Source organism: Arvicanthis niloticus, chromosome 20 (genome assembly GCF_011762505.2).
Source record: "Arvicanthis niloticus isolate mArvNil1 chromosome 20, mArvNil1.pat.X, whole genome shotgun sequence".
Lineage (NCBI taxonomy): Eukaryota > Metazoa > Chordata > Mammalia > Rodentia > Muridae > Arvicanthis > Arvicanthis niloticus.
The window spans coordinates 35,487,990-35,505,924 of record NC_047677.1 but is presented as its reverse complement, the minus strand read 5'-3'; the positions used below and the strand labels follow the sequence as shown (position 1 = coordinate 35,505,924).

The following is a 17,935-nucleotide window of genomic DNA, read 5'->3' as shown; positions in this document are numbered from 1 at the left end:
ACTCCTTTGGGTTCAATATATCAAAGACCAGCCCTCCTTTGAGTTTGCTCAGGGTTACTAGTACCAGAATGCAACTGAAAAGAAAGATCAAAGTCAATTGCACATCAATACAGCTGACATATGTAGCATTTTCCTGGGGCTCTTCACAGTTTTGTTTTCTATATTTCCCAGTTAAGAAGCCAACCGGATGGTGCATTTTTAGGTCTACTCTCTGCTGAAGAGTACCTTTTAGGCTCTGAACAGACGTTGGATTTTTTTAACGTACGGGTAAGGTACCCGGGCCAGGAGATTTGAGAGCCCACACCCAGGCTGTTCACTCACATGGTGGCCTCGTGTAAGTTGGACATGGAGAGAGCTGGCTGCTTCCCCTCTCTCTTTTCATCTGGTAGCAGGGTCTTCACGGGCTCTGTCTCCGAGTAGGTGAGGTGATCACCGACAGGTAGGCGGGACACTGGGTCGGGTAAAGAAGGCTGTTGACTTCCCTGTGGACCGTCTTCATCAGAGTCTTCTTCCTCCTGCTTGTCACGAGCAAAGCCAAAGAGTCACAGAGTGCTACATGTCCCTTGAGCATGCAAGAGGACTTGTAAGACCCTAAAACCCAGTAGATCCCTGGCCCACATAGCTGCTAAGAACTGGATTGCTGGGCTACAGTGCTTCCCAAGTTTATCTGTAGTCACTGGGCCAAGTGCCTATTCACATAGGCAGTCGGGACCTGGCCTAGCTTGGACTATACAGTCAAGTGTGTCCTCCCCGCCCCCAGGCCTTCTGTGCTCCAACTTCATGGCAGTGATAAGGATGAGGACAAAATGTTCTATAGACACCTTATTCGGAAATTAAAACACTCAGACCCAGAGCAGGCCATTGTCAATACAGAGGATTTGTGACAATTTCAGAAGAGCCCTTAGAAGGCCGAAGAAGCAGCAGTTGTTTCTTCACGTTTCCAGTAATGATGACAGCCAAATTTAAAAGGCATATTGCACCTTAGACTATTCTTCCTCAAAAGGAATATGTTAGACAGAATGTATCATTCTCGTACTCTTTAAAACAGAATCATAAGTGTACTCAAGTAGATTTAAATTCATAGTTGTTAACATTTGATGCTTTTCACACTGATACCTTGAGTAGCTCTTTTGAAATTGATGGAACAGGATGTTTGTTGCTTTCTTAGTCCTGTCTGCCTATAAATTTGTTTTAATAAAGTAGCCTAGCTCGGTTTCTGTACTTTTTATTGAGATAAATTTATTTACATCTAGTATAGTGTGATCAGATGAAACCAAAACAATGTTTTAATGTTTCAAATAACGCACTACCAATTTTATTAACCACCACACAGAGAATGGAGAGATTCTGTCTTGTCTAGCTGTGTTAAAAATCAGACAATGCCGCAGTGAGAGCCCTTATATTTTTTCCTTGCCCTAAAGGAAGGTTAAAAAAAAAAGATCAAATATTGAGTGGTCCGATCATGTCAGTTTGGTATGTTCTGTTTCACGGCAGTTTCTGGTAGCCATCATTGTTAAGCACTGGGTGAGGGAAGACCCACGGAAGCTGGTGGGATTATAGTATACACAGCTAAGAAGGCCACCTGTTAACATTCCTGGTGCAGTCTATGACATGGCACTAAATAGCATCGATTCAAGGCGCCACTCAATGTTTCCGGTTCGTGCCGCCATCTTTACTTACAATTGTCGGGATAAGGGATGGTGTCGACAAGATCTGCTTGATACCTCTGCATCGGTCGTAAAGAGGCTTTATGAGGTTCTTGTCTTGCTTAGTCACCTGAAAAAACAAAATCCATCCTAATATTTTTTTTTTCCTCAGACAATCTTCTCCCTGCACCCACCTCGCGTTGGGGAACCATGGAGAACTCATACACACTTGACAAGCACTCTACCACAGAGCTACAGCCCATTCCCTAAGGCAGTATTCCAGCAGGCCAAAGCAGCAATGGGTCGTGTTTTGAAGCCTCAGAGAATCATAGCAGTAGCGACTGATAGAAAGGAAGTCAAAAGATGGTGTCTGTTGCACATCATTTTTTCCCAAGGAAAAAAAAATCTCCTTAACGGATAGGGGCGAGTATGGAAATCGGACCATACGGCTTTGTGGACTGGTCTGCAAAGCATGAGCAGTGTTAAGCCTCTACTTTATTTTTAAGTGACCAATCAAGACCTATCACTTTTTCTTCTGAACAACTATACTGTTTGGACTTTGATGATTACTTCACAAACACACACTCTGTACAGTTCTCCTCTGTTACACACACAGACTGCATACTGCCTTACACAGTTTGTTCTCATATAAACTTTACTTATTTGGGATAAAACATTTGACTTCTGAATCCTCAATTTCCTGCCCACACAACAAAGGGGTTAAAGAGGCTCAAAGTTCCTTCCAGGATATTCCAAAGACAGACAGGTATTTCAATTGACTCGCTGAAGTCCCAACTAAAACAATTCCCAACCTCTTAGTATACAGATGCATTCAGTGCCCGTCTGCTACATGAAGCATCCTGACGTATCACTGTAGCAGGTCAGGTTTCACACAAAAATTCAATGTCTCTCTTGTCTGCTTATTCATGTGTTTATCCCAACTGGCCAAGCCCCTCTTTTCCCTCATCGCCCCATATAACCACATTCTGCCCCATGCACTAATTTACTATATACTCTCTATACACAACCCTCCCTCCATTCTCTCTCTTTTTTTTTTTTTTTTTTTTTTGGTTTTTCGAGACAGGGTTTCTCTGTGTAGCCCTGGCTGTCCTGGAACTCACTCTGTAGACCAGGCTGGCCTGGAACGCCTGCCTCTGCCTCCCAAGTGCTGGGATTAAAGGCGTGCACCACCACCGCCCAGCCCTCCCTCCATTCTCAACCAATGGTTTATACTCATCAGGGCAAGGTATGGGAGAAAACAAGTCGCCACACAATCACCCACATTGGCTTTTATGGTCATACGTACCACAGAATGCTAAAAGTCTGCCTTCCAGATCTTCCAGACTTGAGACAAAAGAAAATAGCTCCCCGGTGATACCCATCAGAGCTATAAGCCACACTGGTCTACATTGTTTTCCCTTTTCTATAAACCTTTCTATTTTTAGTATCTGGACTGGAACTTTTCTGTTTCAGTCTTACCTGCCCAAATAAAAGTTTACTGAGGCCCAAGATTCTGCCATATTATTCCTTTGATTTCTTACCACTATCTACCACATCCCTGGCCTGATTATTAAGAAGTTCATAGGTAGCAGCCTTATTTATAATAGCCAGAAGCTGGAAAGAACCCAGTTATCCTTCAATAGAGGAATGGATACAGAAAATGTGGTACATTTACACAATGGAATACTACTCAGCTATTAAAAACAATGAATTCAAGAAATTTTTTTTGTCATGTTTGGCCTTTCATAAGATGGCCTGTTTTATTTTTTTCATAGGCAACAAGTTTTTAATCACTTAGGAGATGCTTCTTGTCAGGAAAAGAGAACAACAGTAACAACATCAGCAACAACAATCTGAGGGAAGAGACAGGTGGCATCACAGCTGCAGGGCCACCAGTTCCTCAGTCACTCACTGGGTTCAAAGTACATGATTCGCGATTCAAGAAATTCTTAGGCAAATGGATGGAACTAGAAAATAGTATCCTGAGTGAGGTAACCCAATCACAAAAGAACGCACATGGTATGTACTCATGTGCGTTATATCATGGTATGATAATTGGATATTAGCCCAAAAGCTCACAGTATCCAAAATACAACTCACAGACCTCATGAAGCTCATGAATGAGGAAGACCAAAGTGTGGATGCTTCGGTCCTTCTTAGAAGGGGTAACAAAATACTCATGGGAGCAAATATGGAGACAAAGCGAGGGACAGAAACTGAAGGAGGGGCTGTCCAGAGACTGCTCCACCTGGGTATTCATCCCTTGCACAGTCACCAAAGGTAGATGCTGATGTGGATGCCACATCAAGTGCATGCTGACAGGAGCCTGATATAGCTGTCTCCTTAGAGGTCTGCCAGAGCCTGACATATACAGAGGCGGATGCTCACAGCTAACCATTGAACTGATCATGGTTCCCAATGGAGGAGTGAGAGAGAAGACTGAAGGAGCTGAAAGGGTTTGTGACCCCATGGGGAGAGCAACAATACCAACCAACCAGAGCTCCCAGGGTCTAAACCACCATGAGCCTGGGAGCACACAGGGAGGGACCCATGGCTCCAGCTGTATAGGTAGGGGAGGATGACCTTGTTGGGCATAGGTGGGAGAGGAAGTCCTTGGTCTTGGATGCCCCAGTGTGGGGGAATTAGAGGGTGGGGAGGTGGGAGTGGGAGGGTAGGTGAGGGCCTATCATCATAGAAGCAGGAGGAGGGGGGATGGGATAGTAGGTTCCTGGGTGGGGGAGAAATGGGGAAAGGAGATAACATCTGAAATGTAAATGAAATATCCAATAAAAAATTTTTTTAAAAAAAGTTCATAGGTAAAATGAACTAATTTTAATAATTTCCATATATATACATATGCATATATTTGTGTGTATATATATATATACATATACACACACACACCGTGTGTGTGGCCTTGAATCACAGAGATCTACCTGCCTCTGCCTCCCGAGTGCTAGGATTAAAAGCCACCATCACCTGGCTATATATGATCTTCTTATGTGAACATATACACACACCCCAGGCTGTAACCTTAGACTCTATATGAACTTCTTATGTGAGCATACACATACACCCCAGGCTATAACCTAAGACTCTATATGATCTTCTTATGTAAACATGTACACATACACCCCAGACTGCAACCTAAAACTCTGTATAATCTTCTTATGTGAGCATACACACACACACACACACACAGGCTGTAAACTAAGACTATATGATCTTCTTATGTGAGCATACACACACACATACACACACACACACACAGGCTGTAAACTAAGACTCTATATGATTTTTTTTTTGGTTTTTTTGAGACAGGGTTTTTCTGTATAGCCTTGGCTGTCCTGGAACTCACTCGGTAGACCAGGCTGGCCTTGAACTCAGAAATCCGCCTGCCTCTGCCTCCCAAGTGCTGGGATTAAAGGCGTTCGTCACCACTGCCTGGCCTATATGATCTTTTTATGTGAACATATATATACACACCCCAGGCTGTGACATAAGACTCATTTGTATTTTCAGGAGAAAGAAAATTTGCTGTAGAAGCCTTTTAATTTTGATTCATAGCCTTAAGAGCCTTTAATTTTCTAGCCAAATTCACTCTTTAAACATTTTCTTTAAACATTTCTTTAAACATTTTTCTTTACACACACACACACACATACGCACACACAAAGAGACACACACATGTGCACATGAACACACACACATGCACACACATACACACACACACACACACACACAGCCAATATGGAGTCCATGGGATTTTAATACATTTTAAGATGGAAATATATAAATGTAAATTCAGAAAATATTATTTTTTTTTCTTTTCAGTACCTCACTGAGACTTATATTCTATAGAAAGCAAAACAATGCACTTGGAGCATTGGTCTCTCTTGAAATTTGACTGTGGTTTTTCTACCTAGTATTTTGCCCCCTTCACTCCAGGAGTGGATTCTAGGAGAATCCAAAAAGGTGAGAAAGATCAGGACATCTGCAAGATTATGTCTTCTATATATGACCCAGAAGCTGTACCCATGTGATCTCAACTCTATGGCTGCCTAAACAAGACCTGAACAACGGAAACACTTGCCAAAGTGGAAGGGGGAAATCTTTCAGGGCTCCACCCCAGGACAGAGCTACAGGAAGCTAACAAACATTGAGAGGGAAAGTTAGTCTTCCCCAGGAATGAGCCCCCTAGTTGGCCACGTGGTTAGCCTTAAAAACATGCATATAAGCAATACTAAATGGACTTGGCACATTGAATTTATATATTTGTGCATGTCTGTGTGTGTGGGCATGCATGTGCGTGTGTGTGTGCGTGCGTGCGTGCGTATGTGTGTGTCTGTGTGTGTGTAAAGAGAGGCCATGAGTTTTAGAGGGAGCAGGAGACAGGGACAGCATGGAAGGAGTTGGGGATGAGGGAAATGATGTAATGAAAATATCTTTTAATTAAAAAGAAAATATCTTTAAAAATACACAAATGCAAAGAAGCTTTTAAAAGCAACAAAATAAATAAATAAATAAACAAGAATGAGGAGGCCATTTTCACAATAATCTTCCCCAGACACTAGATGAAGACTGAAATACACATACAATACACACAAGTCCTCTCCATGCTAATGACTGTACTCCTGGGATCACTGCTGATTAATCTCCAAATAGAAACAAGTATGTGAACCAGTCCATACTGTGGGCCTCAGCCACAAAGAAATATTGACAGGCCCTGAGTCCTAAACAAAACAAAACAAATAATAGTTTCCTACCCCTTCCTAAGCAGAAGAGGAAAATGTCCATTTTACCCATCTCCCTGAGCAAAACCACATTTATAGGTCAGAATGGAGGCATGATTATATTTCAAAGTTCCTGTGAATTTCTGAGAAGGAGGCTCTGAGCAGAGTTCCGAGGGGTAAGGAAAACAAACCCATGGATAAATCTGCTTGCGATCCAGCAGCTTTCTGTCCCAAGTAACCTCCTGACCAGCGCCAGAAAGAAAACATCTGGGCTGGTTACTTTGTGGCAGTTTGGAACGCCAGCTTCTCTTCGAGATGCAAGGCCAGTTACGAGTTCTTAGCTTGGCAGAGTGTGCAAGCTGCCGAATATCACCCAATTACGTTTTGTTAGCACTCTCTCTTCCTTAACCTCCCCTTCCGTCTATTCCTGACTCCGCAGCAGAAGAGAAGCAGGCGATAATTACCTTTGGGGTTTATCTGTGCATACCGACCTGGAGAACAACACCCATCACCCTGGATAACTCTCTCTGGCTATTTTATGTGGTCACTGATAGCTATTAGTGAGGCGTATTTTACTCAATGTGATTCCCTTCACACATTAAAAAAAAAAAATCAAAAGATAGCGGTTTTTTGTAGTGTAGAGAGCCAGCAATATACAGGGGTAGAAACAGGAAAGAGATTTGTTTCTAATGATTTATCCAATATTAGTGAGCCATATTTTACTCAATGTGATTCCCTTCACACATTAAAAAAAAAAAAAAAAGATAACTTTTTTTGTAGTGTAGAGAGCCAGCAATATACAGGGGTAGAAACAGGAAATAGATTTGTTTCTAATGATTTATCCAATGATTACCTCTTGTTCTAAAAATCCATAAATAAAGATGGGGGGGGGGTGGCGCTGAGTCGCAATATCTGAACTAACAAGGCTGTGGTGTAAGCCAGTGGTTCTCAGCCTTTCCTAGTGCTGTCCCTGTCATACAGTTCCTCCTGTTGGGGTGACCCCTCCCCACAATCACAAAATCATTTTGTTCCCTACTTCATAACTATCGTTTTGCTACTGCTATAAATCATAACGTAAATAAATATCCGCTATGCAGGGTTACCGGACAGGTAACCCCCAAAGGGGTCGTGACCCACCCGTTGAGAACTGCTGCCATAGGGTTTACTAGCGTCAGAATGAGCTCAGACTAAACACCAACACAAGAAGTTTAGGAATGGGGGCGGGGGGAAATAACTCACACCATGGCCATTTTAATTTGATTTAGGTAATGGCAAGAAAGCCAGATGAAAGTCATCTATCCGTTCAAGCTTCTAAGAATCTGGACTTCACGAGATGAACTGGTATGCTACAGCTTGTTACAGGGGCAGGGAACAGCCTAGATGTTATCATTATGTCTCCTTGAGTTCTGCCATGGCCTCGGAACTCACTCCGGATACCCTCCTTATGACTCCTTAGAGTTCCGTGTTACACTTCGCTGGAGCAGTGCCAAAATGTGCTATCAAGGCCTGCACATCCCACGGCAGATAGCCCCTACCTAAAAGGCCCAGCTCGACCGTAAAGCTCCATGGGCTGTTTGAAGACTATTCGGACTCTCATGAAGTCACTCAATAGCTACTTGGTTAGAAAACATAAGAATTTCCGCCATTTGTATAAGGGTAATTTCTAAGCTTTCAGGTTCTTGTCTGGAAACTTGTTTCACTCAGTTGTCACAGAAGGCCAACTGATATCCCTGCTTGCCCAGGACTACTGAGGGTTTTCAGTGCTCAAGACAGACGGTTCCTACTGTTTTCCGACATGTGTCTCCTCTATTCCTTGCACAGTGCCTACCAAAATTCTTGTCTAGTTTAACTGCTTCTTACATCCCAACTCTCAGCAGAGAGGCGATCCAGGACAGCAGTCCTGACATGACTTTTCTCTGACTTGATTTACCTGAACTCACATGACAAGCATTTGAATCTTTTTGAAAACGTGCAACTGTCAGTCAATCATCAGCTATTATGGTTTGGATATAAAGTGCCCCTCCAAAAATCTCATGTGTTGTGTCTTTGTTCCCCAGCTGGTAGCTCTATTGAGAGGTGACTGAGGCTACTGATGTCATCAACGGATTAACCACTGATTGATTAAGAGCTGAGGAGACTCCTGGGAGTTGGAACCTAGTCAGAGGATGTTAATCAATCAGTCATCAGGACATTGATACTAAGATGTTCATAAAGATATGGACAAGTTGACTATAAAATACAAGACAAGAAAGTCCCTTGGAAATACTAATCAATAGGAAATCCGAGATGTGCCTACCTGTACACATGAACACAGACATTATCCATTGGCTATCACTAAAGTCTAGACTGTCTGGATTGGGGGAGAGGCTAGCCATGTGTAAAAAAATCAGCATACCAGCCTGTAAGCAAACCATTCCTCATCTCCCTTTATTACTCGGGACATGTTGGTTCTTTCTTAAATATAAAGGATGAAAAACAGGATGGCGGTGACTGTGATCCTGTGCGTACTTGCAGTACACAAGTCCCAGAGGGGAAAAACTGAAGCAGGACATACAGACTTTCTGAGATCTGGTATATGATCCTGCCTCAGTTGAGACCAGGTCATGCATGGCCGAACAGGAAAAGCAATCACACTTCTCCACGGGACTTCATTCCAGAGTCGAATGTCGTTTATTTGTCCATTCCCTCAAGCAAACACATGTCCGATACCTATTATGTATAGACACTATGACGCTCTGAACAGGAAACAGTCTTTCTGGGCAAGCAACTTGATGGGGTGGACAATGGTGGAAGGTATCCAAGAGGCGAGAAGATGACTCCTGCTCTTATACAGGAAGTAAAAGGCCAGCCATATCAGCCTCAGCTTTGATACAGGAGGGACCTCCAGAGAGCTCCCCTGACCTAAGTCAAATGGACAGCATCATAAGAAGGGATTACCAGGTAAGTGCTGCCTGTCTTTATAAAATACAATCTTTTTTCCGATAAGCCCCAGGCTTATGTATCCTAATACCTCACTGACAACACTATCCAGCTGTGTCAGATTTCAAAACTCAAGATATCTACAGCTGAACTCTTTGATCCCAACCTATCGCTCCCTAGAAATCGGGACTCTATTCTTAGGGCAGGAAACTCATACTGTATGCCTCTCCCCTCTTCATGACACCTTTCCACGTGGGGAAGGGCGTGTCTTAGAGCACATCTTTACCAGTAATACGCTTATTCCCTAGACTTGGGTTTATTTACTAACTTGGCGGAGCAGAGATTGTATCCTCCTATCCTTAACCATCGCCCACCAACACACCCCTCCCCATGAAGTGGTACATCCTAGCATCACATAGCAACATTCCTAAGTCACAGCCATTAACCCGCCAGGAACTCAGCTGGTCGAAGTGCTGGAGGCAATCACCCATCTCCTAAAGCTATGACTCTGGTGGTGAAGTGCTCTGACAGGTGACCAAAAGCATGCCCTTGCCACCCCAAGCTGAGGTGGTGAGGTACCTTCACATCATCCTGGGGAGGGATCTGCTCTTTCTTCTCCAGCATCATGGCGGCGTCTGAAGTCTCTTCACCAGAGGAGCTTGGTTCGGGACCCACAGCTTCCAACTTGCCATTTTCTCTGGGGACTGGAGGCTGTTCACAGGATAGGTTTCTCCGGGGGCCTTTGGGAGTGCTCCCTTGTTCTTCCGACAGCTTCAGCTTTAGTTCTAAGAGAAATGCCTTGAGCTACCATCAGCAGGAAAGGACTCGATGGCCTAAATTAAAACAAAGCTGGCTTCTCTTGAATTCCCTAGGTGTGAGCAATGCTTGTAAAGTCAGCTCTAACCATGACCAATATCATAAGCACTCAACCAGCCATGCAGACAGAGCCCTAGAGACTGGGCTCTCAAAGACTGGGCTCTCATGGAGAGAACGCCATGAGACAAAAATTCGGATTTGGATTGCAACGGACTTCTGGAGGAAGACCTGCTCTCCCCTGCCCCCCATGTTTCCACTGTTGCCTACTGCAGTGCTTGAAACTCTCTGTGGAGAGTAGTATGTTGGTGTACATGGTAAAAAGCAGTGTATATAAGGCTTCCAGAAATACAGGGGCTTGTGTATTACATATGAGGTGCCTGTGCATCACATACGAAGTGCTTGAGCACTACATCCGAGGTGCTTATGTATTACATATGTAAATCTGAGGAACTAGAAAAGCTGAGAGGGGCTTTGGGAATTCCAGCTCACACACTTGACACACTTCACTTTTTTATCTAATGCTCTTTCCCCTCAAAGATTTAACTCTCTCTCTCTCTCTCTCTCTGTGTGTGTGTGTGTGTGTGTGTGTGTGTGTGTGTGTGTGTGTACTCCCAGGAGCCCGAGTTACAAATGGCTAGCTATGAGCCACCTAGCAGAGAGGGTTCTGAGAATGAACCCTGGGTCCTCTAGAAGAGAACCGAGTACTCTTAAACCCTGAGACATCTTGCCACCGTTTTGAAAATGTTAATATTAATGTTAACAATAATAAATGTTAAAATGTTAATATTAATTTTCAAAATCCAGACTCTACCATTCTAACAATGTGGCTTTATGCAAACTGTAGAGATTAAAAAAAAAAAAACAAACAACAACAACAACAACAAAAAAAAAAAAAAAACCTGCCTAGGACTTACCAGGGAATTCCATTTCAGAATATACCATAGCAATTCTCCTGCCTCAGCTTTCCAAATACTGAGATGACAAGCCACCATGCCAAGCTCCGGCTTGAAGGTTAAAGGCTGCATGTTTTATAAGCATGCTATGTCACTAGCATTAAAGTACTAGTCCCTTTTAGTTCTTGATCATGAAACTTCCAGAGATTTGGACCAACTACCCTATATCTTAAGCATGGACTTACAGAACAAAGGGAGGAATAAAATAACTGTCTGAGCGCACAGTGACTGTCCTTAGCAGTAATAATATACTGCCATCCCAGAAAGGGACAAGGGAAGAAGATTGGACCCAGGCACAGCTGGGTACCTCCAAGCCATATGACGTTCGTTTCTGCCTGGCTTAGCACCCTCACCTGTTTGATCTGGGAAATGGATTAGGGTGTTTTTGTTTCCAACAATGTAGTAACCAGGGAAGTTAGAACTCCACAGGTTGGCTGGATGTCCCAAGTCTCTCTTGTAAAGAGGCTTATTAAAGGGGCCTGAATGGTGTGTGGGGTCGTCTCAAATGGAGCTTCAGTCCAAGCAGGAAACCAAAACCCAAGAAGGCTCGGGTGGAAATGGATTGTGATTGCCTCGGACATTATGCTGTTATAGCCGGTGCTCTGGGAGAGAAGAGACACTTGCCTTTGAGCTGTTTGCGCCCTTTAGCCAAATCGTTCATCCATTTCAGAACTTCAGGATTCGAAGTCTTGTCCCCATGTGACGGCTACAGGGGGAGGGGAAAGCGGAAGTGAGTGGAAGAGAGGAGGGGGGAGGGGGGAGGGAGGAAGAAAGTGGAGGAGGGGAGAGGGAAGGAGAGGGTGAAATGGGGAGAAGGGGAAAGGGAGAGAGAGAGAGAGAAAGGGGAGACAAAAGAGAGGAAAAAAAGGAAAAGCAAAAACGTTAAACAGCCAAGCCACATAGGGAATTTGGAGACGCTCCGAGCTGGATGCTGGGGCAGAGTTCCCGCGAATGGAATTATTCTGCCCCTTCGTTCCTCCATGGGGGTTACTTCTAAGCATGCCAAAGGACCCAAGCACCTTTCCACACATCCTAATGATTCCAGTGCATCCCGCTGTCCATCCTTGATCACCTCAGCCATCCACAGCCCATATCATTGCCGGGCCATGCTCTCTGCCAACGGAGATGAGCGCAGTGATAGTGTAAGGCTCGGGAAGCCCCCAAAGGGGATCCCACTCGAGTCACAGGATGGCGTGCACCCAAAGGACACACGAAAGACCAACTTGCTGCAAGAACACGAGGTAGTTTAATGGCGGAATGTTCCGGGCCAACATGTATCTCAATGTAGGAGACAGGGGCATCGAACTCGTGGCTCTGGGGTTTAGGGTTAATATAAGCTCGGGGTGGGGAAAAGGAGAAACTTTCGTGTGGGTGCACACGATTGGTTGTTTTCCAATTTTTAAACATCTGGCCAAACTGGTCCATGGGGGTGGGGAGCAGTTCCTGCAGGCGAATGTTTATCTCTTATCTTCATTCCTGGGATGGCTCAGTAGCCCATTGTCCTGTAACTCTGCATTCTTTGTTTACAGATTGACTGGCCTCTGGTTGGCAAACCAGAGGGGCGACTTTAGCTACTCAGGCTAGGGAGAAAGAATCTATAAGGCCCTTTTATATATGTTTTTCATGGGACCCATAAAATTTTCTTTTAATAGCACAGAAGAAACGAATGCTTCCTGCTTTGTACGTGACTCAGGACTGGTGGGCCCTGCTGGGAAACACTAACCAATTGGAAGGCTGGGTACCCACCAATCACGTCCTCAGAGCTCAAAAAAGCATACCCTATGGTCTCTGAAACTTGGTTGTTGTCCAATAGCTGGTCTCGGAGGGTACAGCTCTAATTCTAATTGATATTTGATTAAAGATCCCACTGAGCTAGCAGGTTAAAGTGAAACTTACACATCTGACCTTGGGCAGATGATTTAGCTTCCCTGTGCTCTGCCGTCTCACATATTAAACATGTGAGGATTATGTATCTTCTTCGTGGAGTTCCTATGGTAGATTAATATCTATGAAACACTGAAAACAGCTCCGGATATATGCCGAGCAATACAGAAGTGCTAGCTCAGACCATCAGTGTTATTCTTACTGGCATATCCTCACTAAGGTGGATAAGCCTTGGGTGGTAACAGGAATATTTCCACTAAACCTTTAAAGGAATTCTGAATGTATCTTCACTGACACCATACACACACACACACACACACACACACACACACATGGAGACGTGTGACTCTGCCAGTCAGACCCTTCACTTCTAAACTCCTTCTTAGCACAAAAGTGAACTGTCCCCAGAAAAGAGAAATCAGTAGATTAAAAATGGCATAGTAGTTTTGGTTGTGAGCCTAGCCCTTGGGGCTCTCAGAGACTGAACCATGAACCAAAAAGCATACATGGGCGGGACGCGGGCCTCCCCGAACATATGTGGCAGATGTGCAGCTGGTCTTCATGTGGGTCCCGAACAACTGGAAGTGAGGGCTATCCCAAAAGTTGTTGCCTGTCTGTGGGATATGTTCTAACTGGGCTGCCTTGTCTGGCCTCAGAGGGAGACGATGCACTTAGCCTCACAGAGACTTGATGTGTCAGGGAAGGGGGATACCCAGAGGGGGCCACCCTCTCAGAGGAGAAGGGGAGGGGTTTGGGGGAGGATTGTGGGAGGGGGTGACCAGGAAGGGGGGCAGTGAGTGGTCTGTAAAGTGAATGAATGAATGAATGAATGAATAAGTACATAAATAAATATGACAACATACCTTTCTTTACCCTCTGCGCTACAGATCATAATGAAAATATTCATTCAAAGCTACCATGCTAACTTAAAAGCAGGCTCAAGAGAGTTATCCCCACCTGAGCTTACACAAGGAACTTGGCTGTGAGGGTTGAGAGGCCTCCTGCACAGAGTCACCTGTGCTGAAATGCCTGCACTGTCCACAGCCAGCCGTGAAGACCCACTTCACCCCTGTAAGATGAGGAACAGTGACAGGCACAGGACGATAAAAAAGCACATTCCGGGTACTTAACAAAAGCACATAACGGTGCTTGCGTGACATCACCTGATAGGCAAGAACGCATGCTCACCGTGAGAACATAGAGTGATCCCGTCAGGTATGGGGTGACAGGGAAACATACATCTAAAAAACAAGGTGGAGAGGAAGACTGAAGGAAAAAGCGCTGCCCCTCCCGTGATGGAGCCTTAGACTGTCAGAACCATGGACAGAGACACGGGTTGCCCAAAGCTTCTCTCATGAGAGAAAAAAACAAAATATATTGCTTAGTGTAATCACACTTCCGGTCTCTGGAAGGAAGTCTTATGCTTAGAAGCCTAGTGTTCAGCCTTGTTCTTTGGGCTTAGCTGTCTAGCCATAATGACAGCCCAAGTTTTACATTTGGATTTTAGAACCCTCAGTGTATTCTCCAGACGGAGGACATATTGTATGCAGGTAAAAGCAAAGCTTCACTGCATCTGCCACCAAAGGAATATATATACAAAATATACAGAACACAGTGGCATCTCAGGCCAGTGACCTACAGGGTAGCAAGCTTTTTACCACCCACAGGATGATGAAGGAATCCAGGCTGAATTTTACGACAAAGTACTTGAAAGCCGGAAATCGGTTGCAGAAACGAATTTTCTTTTTATGGTTCCGCCCTGTGGGGAAACTTAAGGCTAACTTCAGCTTTCATAGAAGATGGTTTCCAAGCCACAGAGGTTTCCACACATTCAGAATAGCTTTTGGGGGCCCCTTCGTGTCTGAATGGAAATGTCTGTGGTCGGACACCCAAACTCACTACTATAGGCTTTGTTAGGGGTAATTAAAATGAGGCAGCCAGATCTACTATTGAAGTTACTATAGTGGTACATTTCTACTAAGTAAAAAAAAATCGTTCATAAGGCACTTTAGAAAGACCTGATTTGCCCTTACTAGATTCTTGGCTGTGTGACTCTTACAATTCACACCACCACCTCTCAGGGACTCTTTCTTCGGTCACTGGGTAAGAAAAAATCTGGTTGGATTTGTCCAGTTTCAACATGTTCGGTTGAAAGTGAACATCTGAGTCAGGCAGCGGTGGCACACGCCTTTAATCCCAGCCCTCGGGAGGCAGAGGTAGGTGATCTCTGTGAGTTCAAGGCCAGCCAGGTGTACAAAGTGAATTCTAGAACAGCCAGGGCTACACAGAGAAATCCTGTCTTGAAAAACTAAGAGACAGACAGACAGACAGACAGAGTGAGTGAGTGAGTGAGTGAGTGAGTGAGTGAGTGAGTGAGTGAACATCTGGATGAACTAGCTCTTTCTATCCAGGGCTACATTTGGCAGAGATGAAAAGACTTATGTTTATGTAGACGTCCTGAAAGCTGAGATGCCTAGCAGGAGCTAAGTAAGATTCAGAAACAACGAGCAAAGGCCTGTAACACCACTGTCCAACGGATGGGAAGGAAAGCAGGCCTTACACGTGGCAGGTGGTTTGCCAGGCTTCTAACCACAGCTTGGCACCTGACAAGAGGAGTGACCGGATGGATGCCCGGTTTCCTAGGATACATAAGGTGCCGACTGAAAGGGGGAAAAGGTAAACACTGACAGAGCAGTGAACATGAACCCTCCCCACCTATTGCTCTAGCATCTATACCCCTCCTCTGTGTGTGCGTACTTACGTATGCATGTCCATACGTATGCATACGTGCCTGCGTTTGGGAGGCAGGGAGTGCCGAGAGTACCTGCCTCTTCAAAGCTTCTCAAGACAGAGTAAAAGATGCCAAGAGAAAATTCTCTAAGTAAAATAGACAACTGTTGGTGGACGTAAGAGTTGGGAAAAAAAATAATAACCCGTGTGCACACTACAGGAGGGAGCCAGTGTATATTTAACGTGCACAAGCATCCTTCCTGTTCTCCCAAGACAGAGCCTGTCATGTGACCTGCTTGGTATTGCTCAGACAGATGAAAAGGTCGGCAATGCCTAGGACCTTTTGCTCCCTTCATAGCATACACTGTAGTAAGTGCCACATGGGTTCCTTCCACAGTGTCCTCAAACTTCAGTTACTGCTGTATGACTCAGAACAGGAAGTAGCTTGTCTGGAGACACGAGGCTGCTGGGGGTTTGTTTTAGGTTGCAATCTACAACCCAGTCAGACTCGGAAAAGGTCATGTCAGAAGTCTTAATGGGCTTGAAAACAGAACCATTTGTCACTCCGTAGTGTCCATCGTGATGGTGTGGCAGGTCTGGTAAGCCCCAGGAGATCAAAGGTGGAACCAGCTCCTCCCAGAAAACTGGGGCTACCAAAGATAGATACTAAAGAACTCTACGACACCACCACTCGGCCTGTTCATTGTTAACTTACTGCTCTAAGCCTCAAGGGATAGCTCACAGCTAGTTAGAAGTCTTCAGAGGGTCGGGGCTTGCTTATCTGAGGGATAAAGACCAGACTGAGAGAAAAGGCAGAGACATCCCTGCTGTGTGAACAGAGAGTAGAGTGACTGCTGAATGGAAATTATGTAGCATCCTTGTTCAGACAGCCATAAAAGCCAATCTGATGGCACCTTTTCTGTTAATCTAGATACCACTCCCTAAACACCCTCTCTCTACAAAGCCATAGCCACGCAGGACAGGAAGGGAAAATCGGACCACTACCCATTCGTCACTCCGCCCCAAAACTTATCACACACTCACAGGAACCTTCCGAGATCGCCTCTGTACCGAGTGCTTAGTGAGCCTTTTAATATTTCAAGATGTTTGAGAGATTGCTCCCTGCTCTGTTTTATTCTAATAACAAGCTGTCCTGGGCTGTCTGCCAGAGACCCGCACTATCTTTATGCAATTCCCTGTGAACTTGAATTTTCTCTACTCCTTGGTCACCAGGAAAATAAACATAGGCTTCTTTGGTCGAGCAGACATTCATCTATGAGTCTGTGGTTTTGATCGTGAGAGAAGACAAAGCTGTACTGGCAACCCTGTAGTCCCAGCAGAAGGACTGGGGGCTGCTGGGAAAAGATGGCTCTGTTGGGGTTTTTTTGTGAGTGGCCTCAGCAGGTACCATCTGAGAAGTCACTACTCACCTACCCAGAAGTTCCTTCATGGCAAAAACTCAACAACAAAACTAACAGTCAAGAACCCAAAAGTCTCCATCATTATGCTCTTTGGTTAAGAGTTTCTGCATGTCTTGGGTTCCAAAGTTCTTATCAACACACAGGTAAAGAAAGTTTAACAAGAAGCTTTCCAATTTTTTTTTTTTTTTTTTTATCTACAAAACCTAGTGTCCAAGTTAGTTGACTCTGCTGGTCTTCCTGTAGAGTCCCTGTCGTCTTCAGGTCCCTCAATCCTTCCCCCAACTCTTCTGTAAGACTCCATCTAATGTTGGGTCTCTGCATCTCTTCCCACTGGCTGCTGGGTGGAGCTTCTCACAGGACAGTTATGCTAGGCTCCTGTCATGCATGTCCTTTTGAATCTCTTGCCTGTCTGCCTATAGATCCTGGTCCCCTAACTGGGCTGCCTTATCTGGCCTCAGTAGGAGAGAATGGGCCTAGTCCCTGCAGTTACGTGATGTGTCAGGGGTGGGGGAGGGGGGTTAGTGGGAAGAGTAATGAAGCGATGATACCCAGATGGGAGCTCCTTCTCCTCAAAGAAGAAGGGAGGAATGCGTTAGAGGAGCTACGTGAGGGGGTGCTGGTACTGGGATGTAAAGTCAATAAAGAAATTAATTTGTCCTAGTGTCAATAAAGATGCTCAGGAAGACGGGAGAAATAAGAGCTGTAGCGAGTAGGAAGTCTCCTAACAGAGGTTAGCTGCAGAACAAGACCGACAGGCCATTAAACTCAATTAAACTCTACTCATGATGTGGGGGAGGGGATGGGTGACCAGTGGATACGAAACTGTCCTCCAG

At 44.8% G+C, this 17,935-nt stretch overlaps 1 protein-coding gene across 5 annotated transcripts in view; it reads right to left on the bottom strand.

The window, feature by feature from the left end:
• Positions 1 to 17,935, bottom strand: part of Fam13c (family with sequence similarity 13 member C) — a 111,998-nt gene that overhangs the window by 4,663 nt on the left and 89,400 nt on the right. For 3 of the 5 annotated variants that reach the window (XM_034524125.2, XM_034524124.2, XM_034524122.2), the window contains 4 exons: positions 11,692 to 11,773; positions 9,878 to 10,083; positions 1,681 to 1,776; positions 322 to 518 (listed from right to left, as the gene is read on the bottom strand). In XM_034524125.2, the coding sequence (XP_034380016.1) occupies positions 322 to 518; positions 1,681 to 1,776; positions 9,878 to 10,083; positions 11,692 to 11,773 (581 nt within the window). The remainder of the gene's footprint in view (positions 1 to 321; positions 519 to 1,680; positions 1,777 to 9,877; positions 10,084 to 11,691; positions 11,774 to 17,935) is intronic. The other 2 variants (XM_034524126.2, XM_034524123.2) reach the window with 1 other exon arrangement.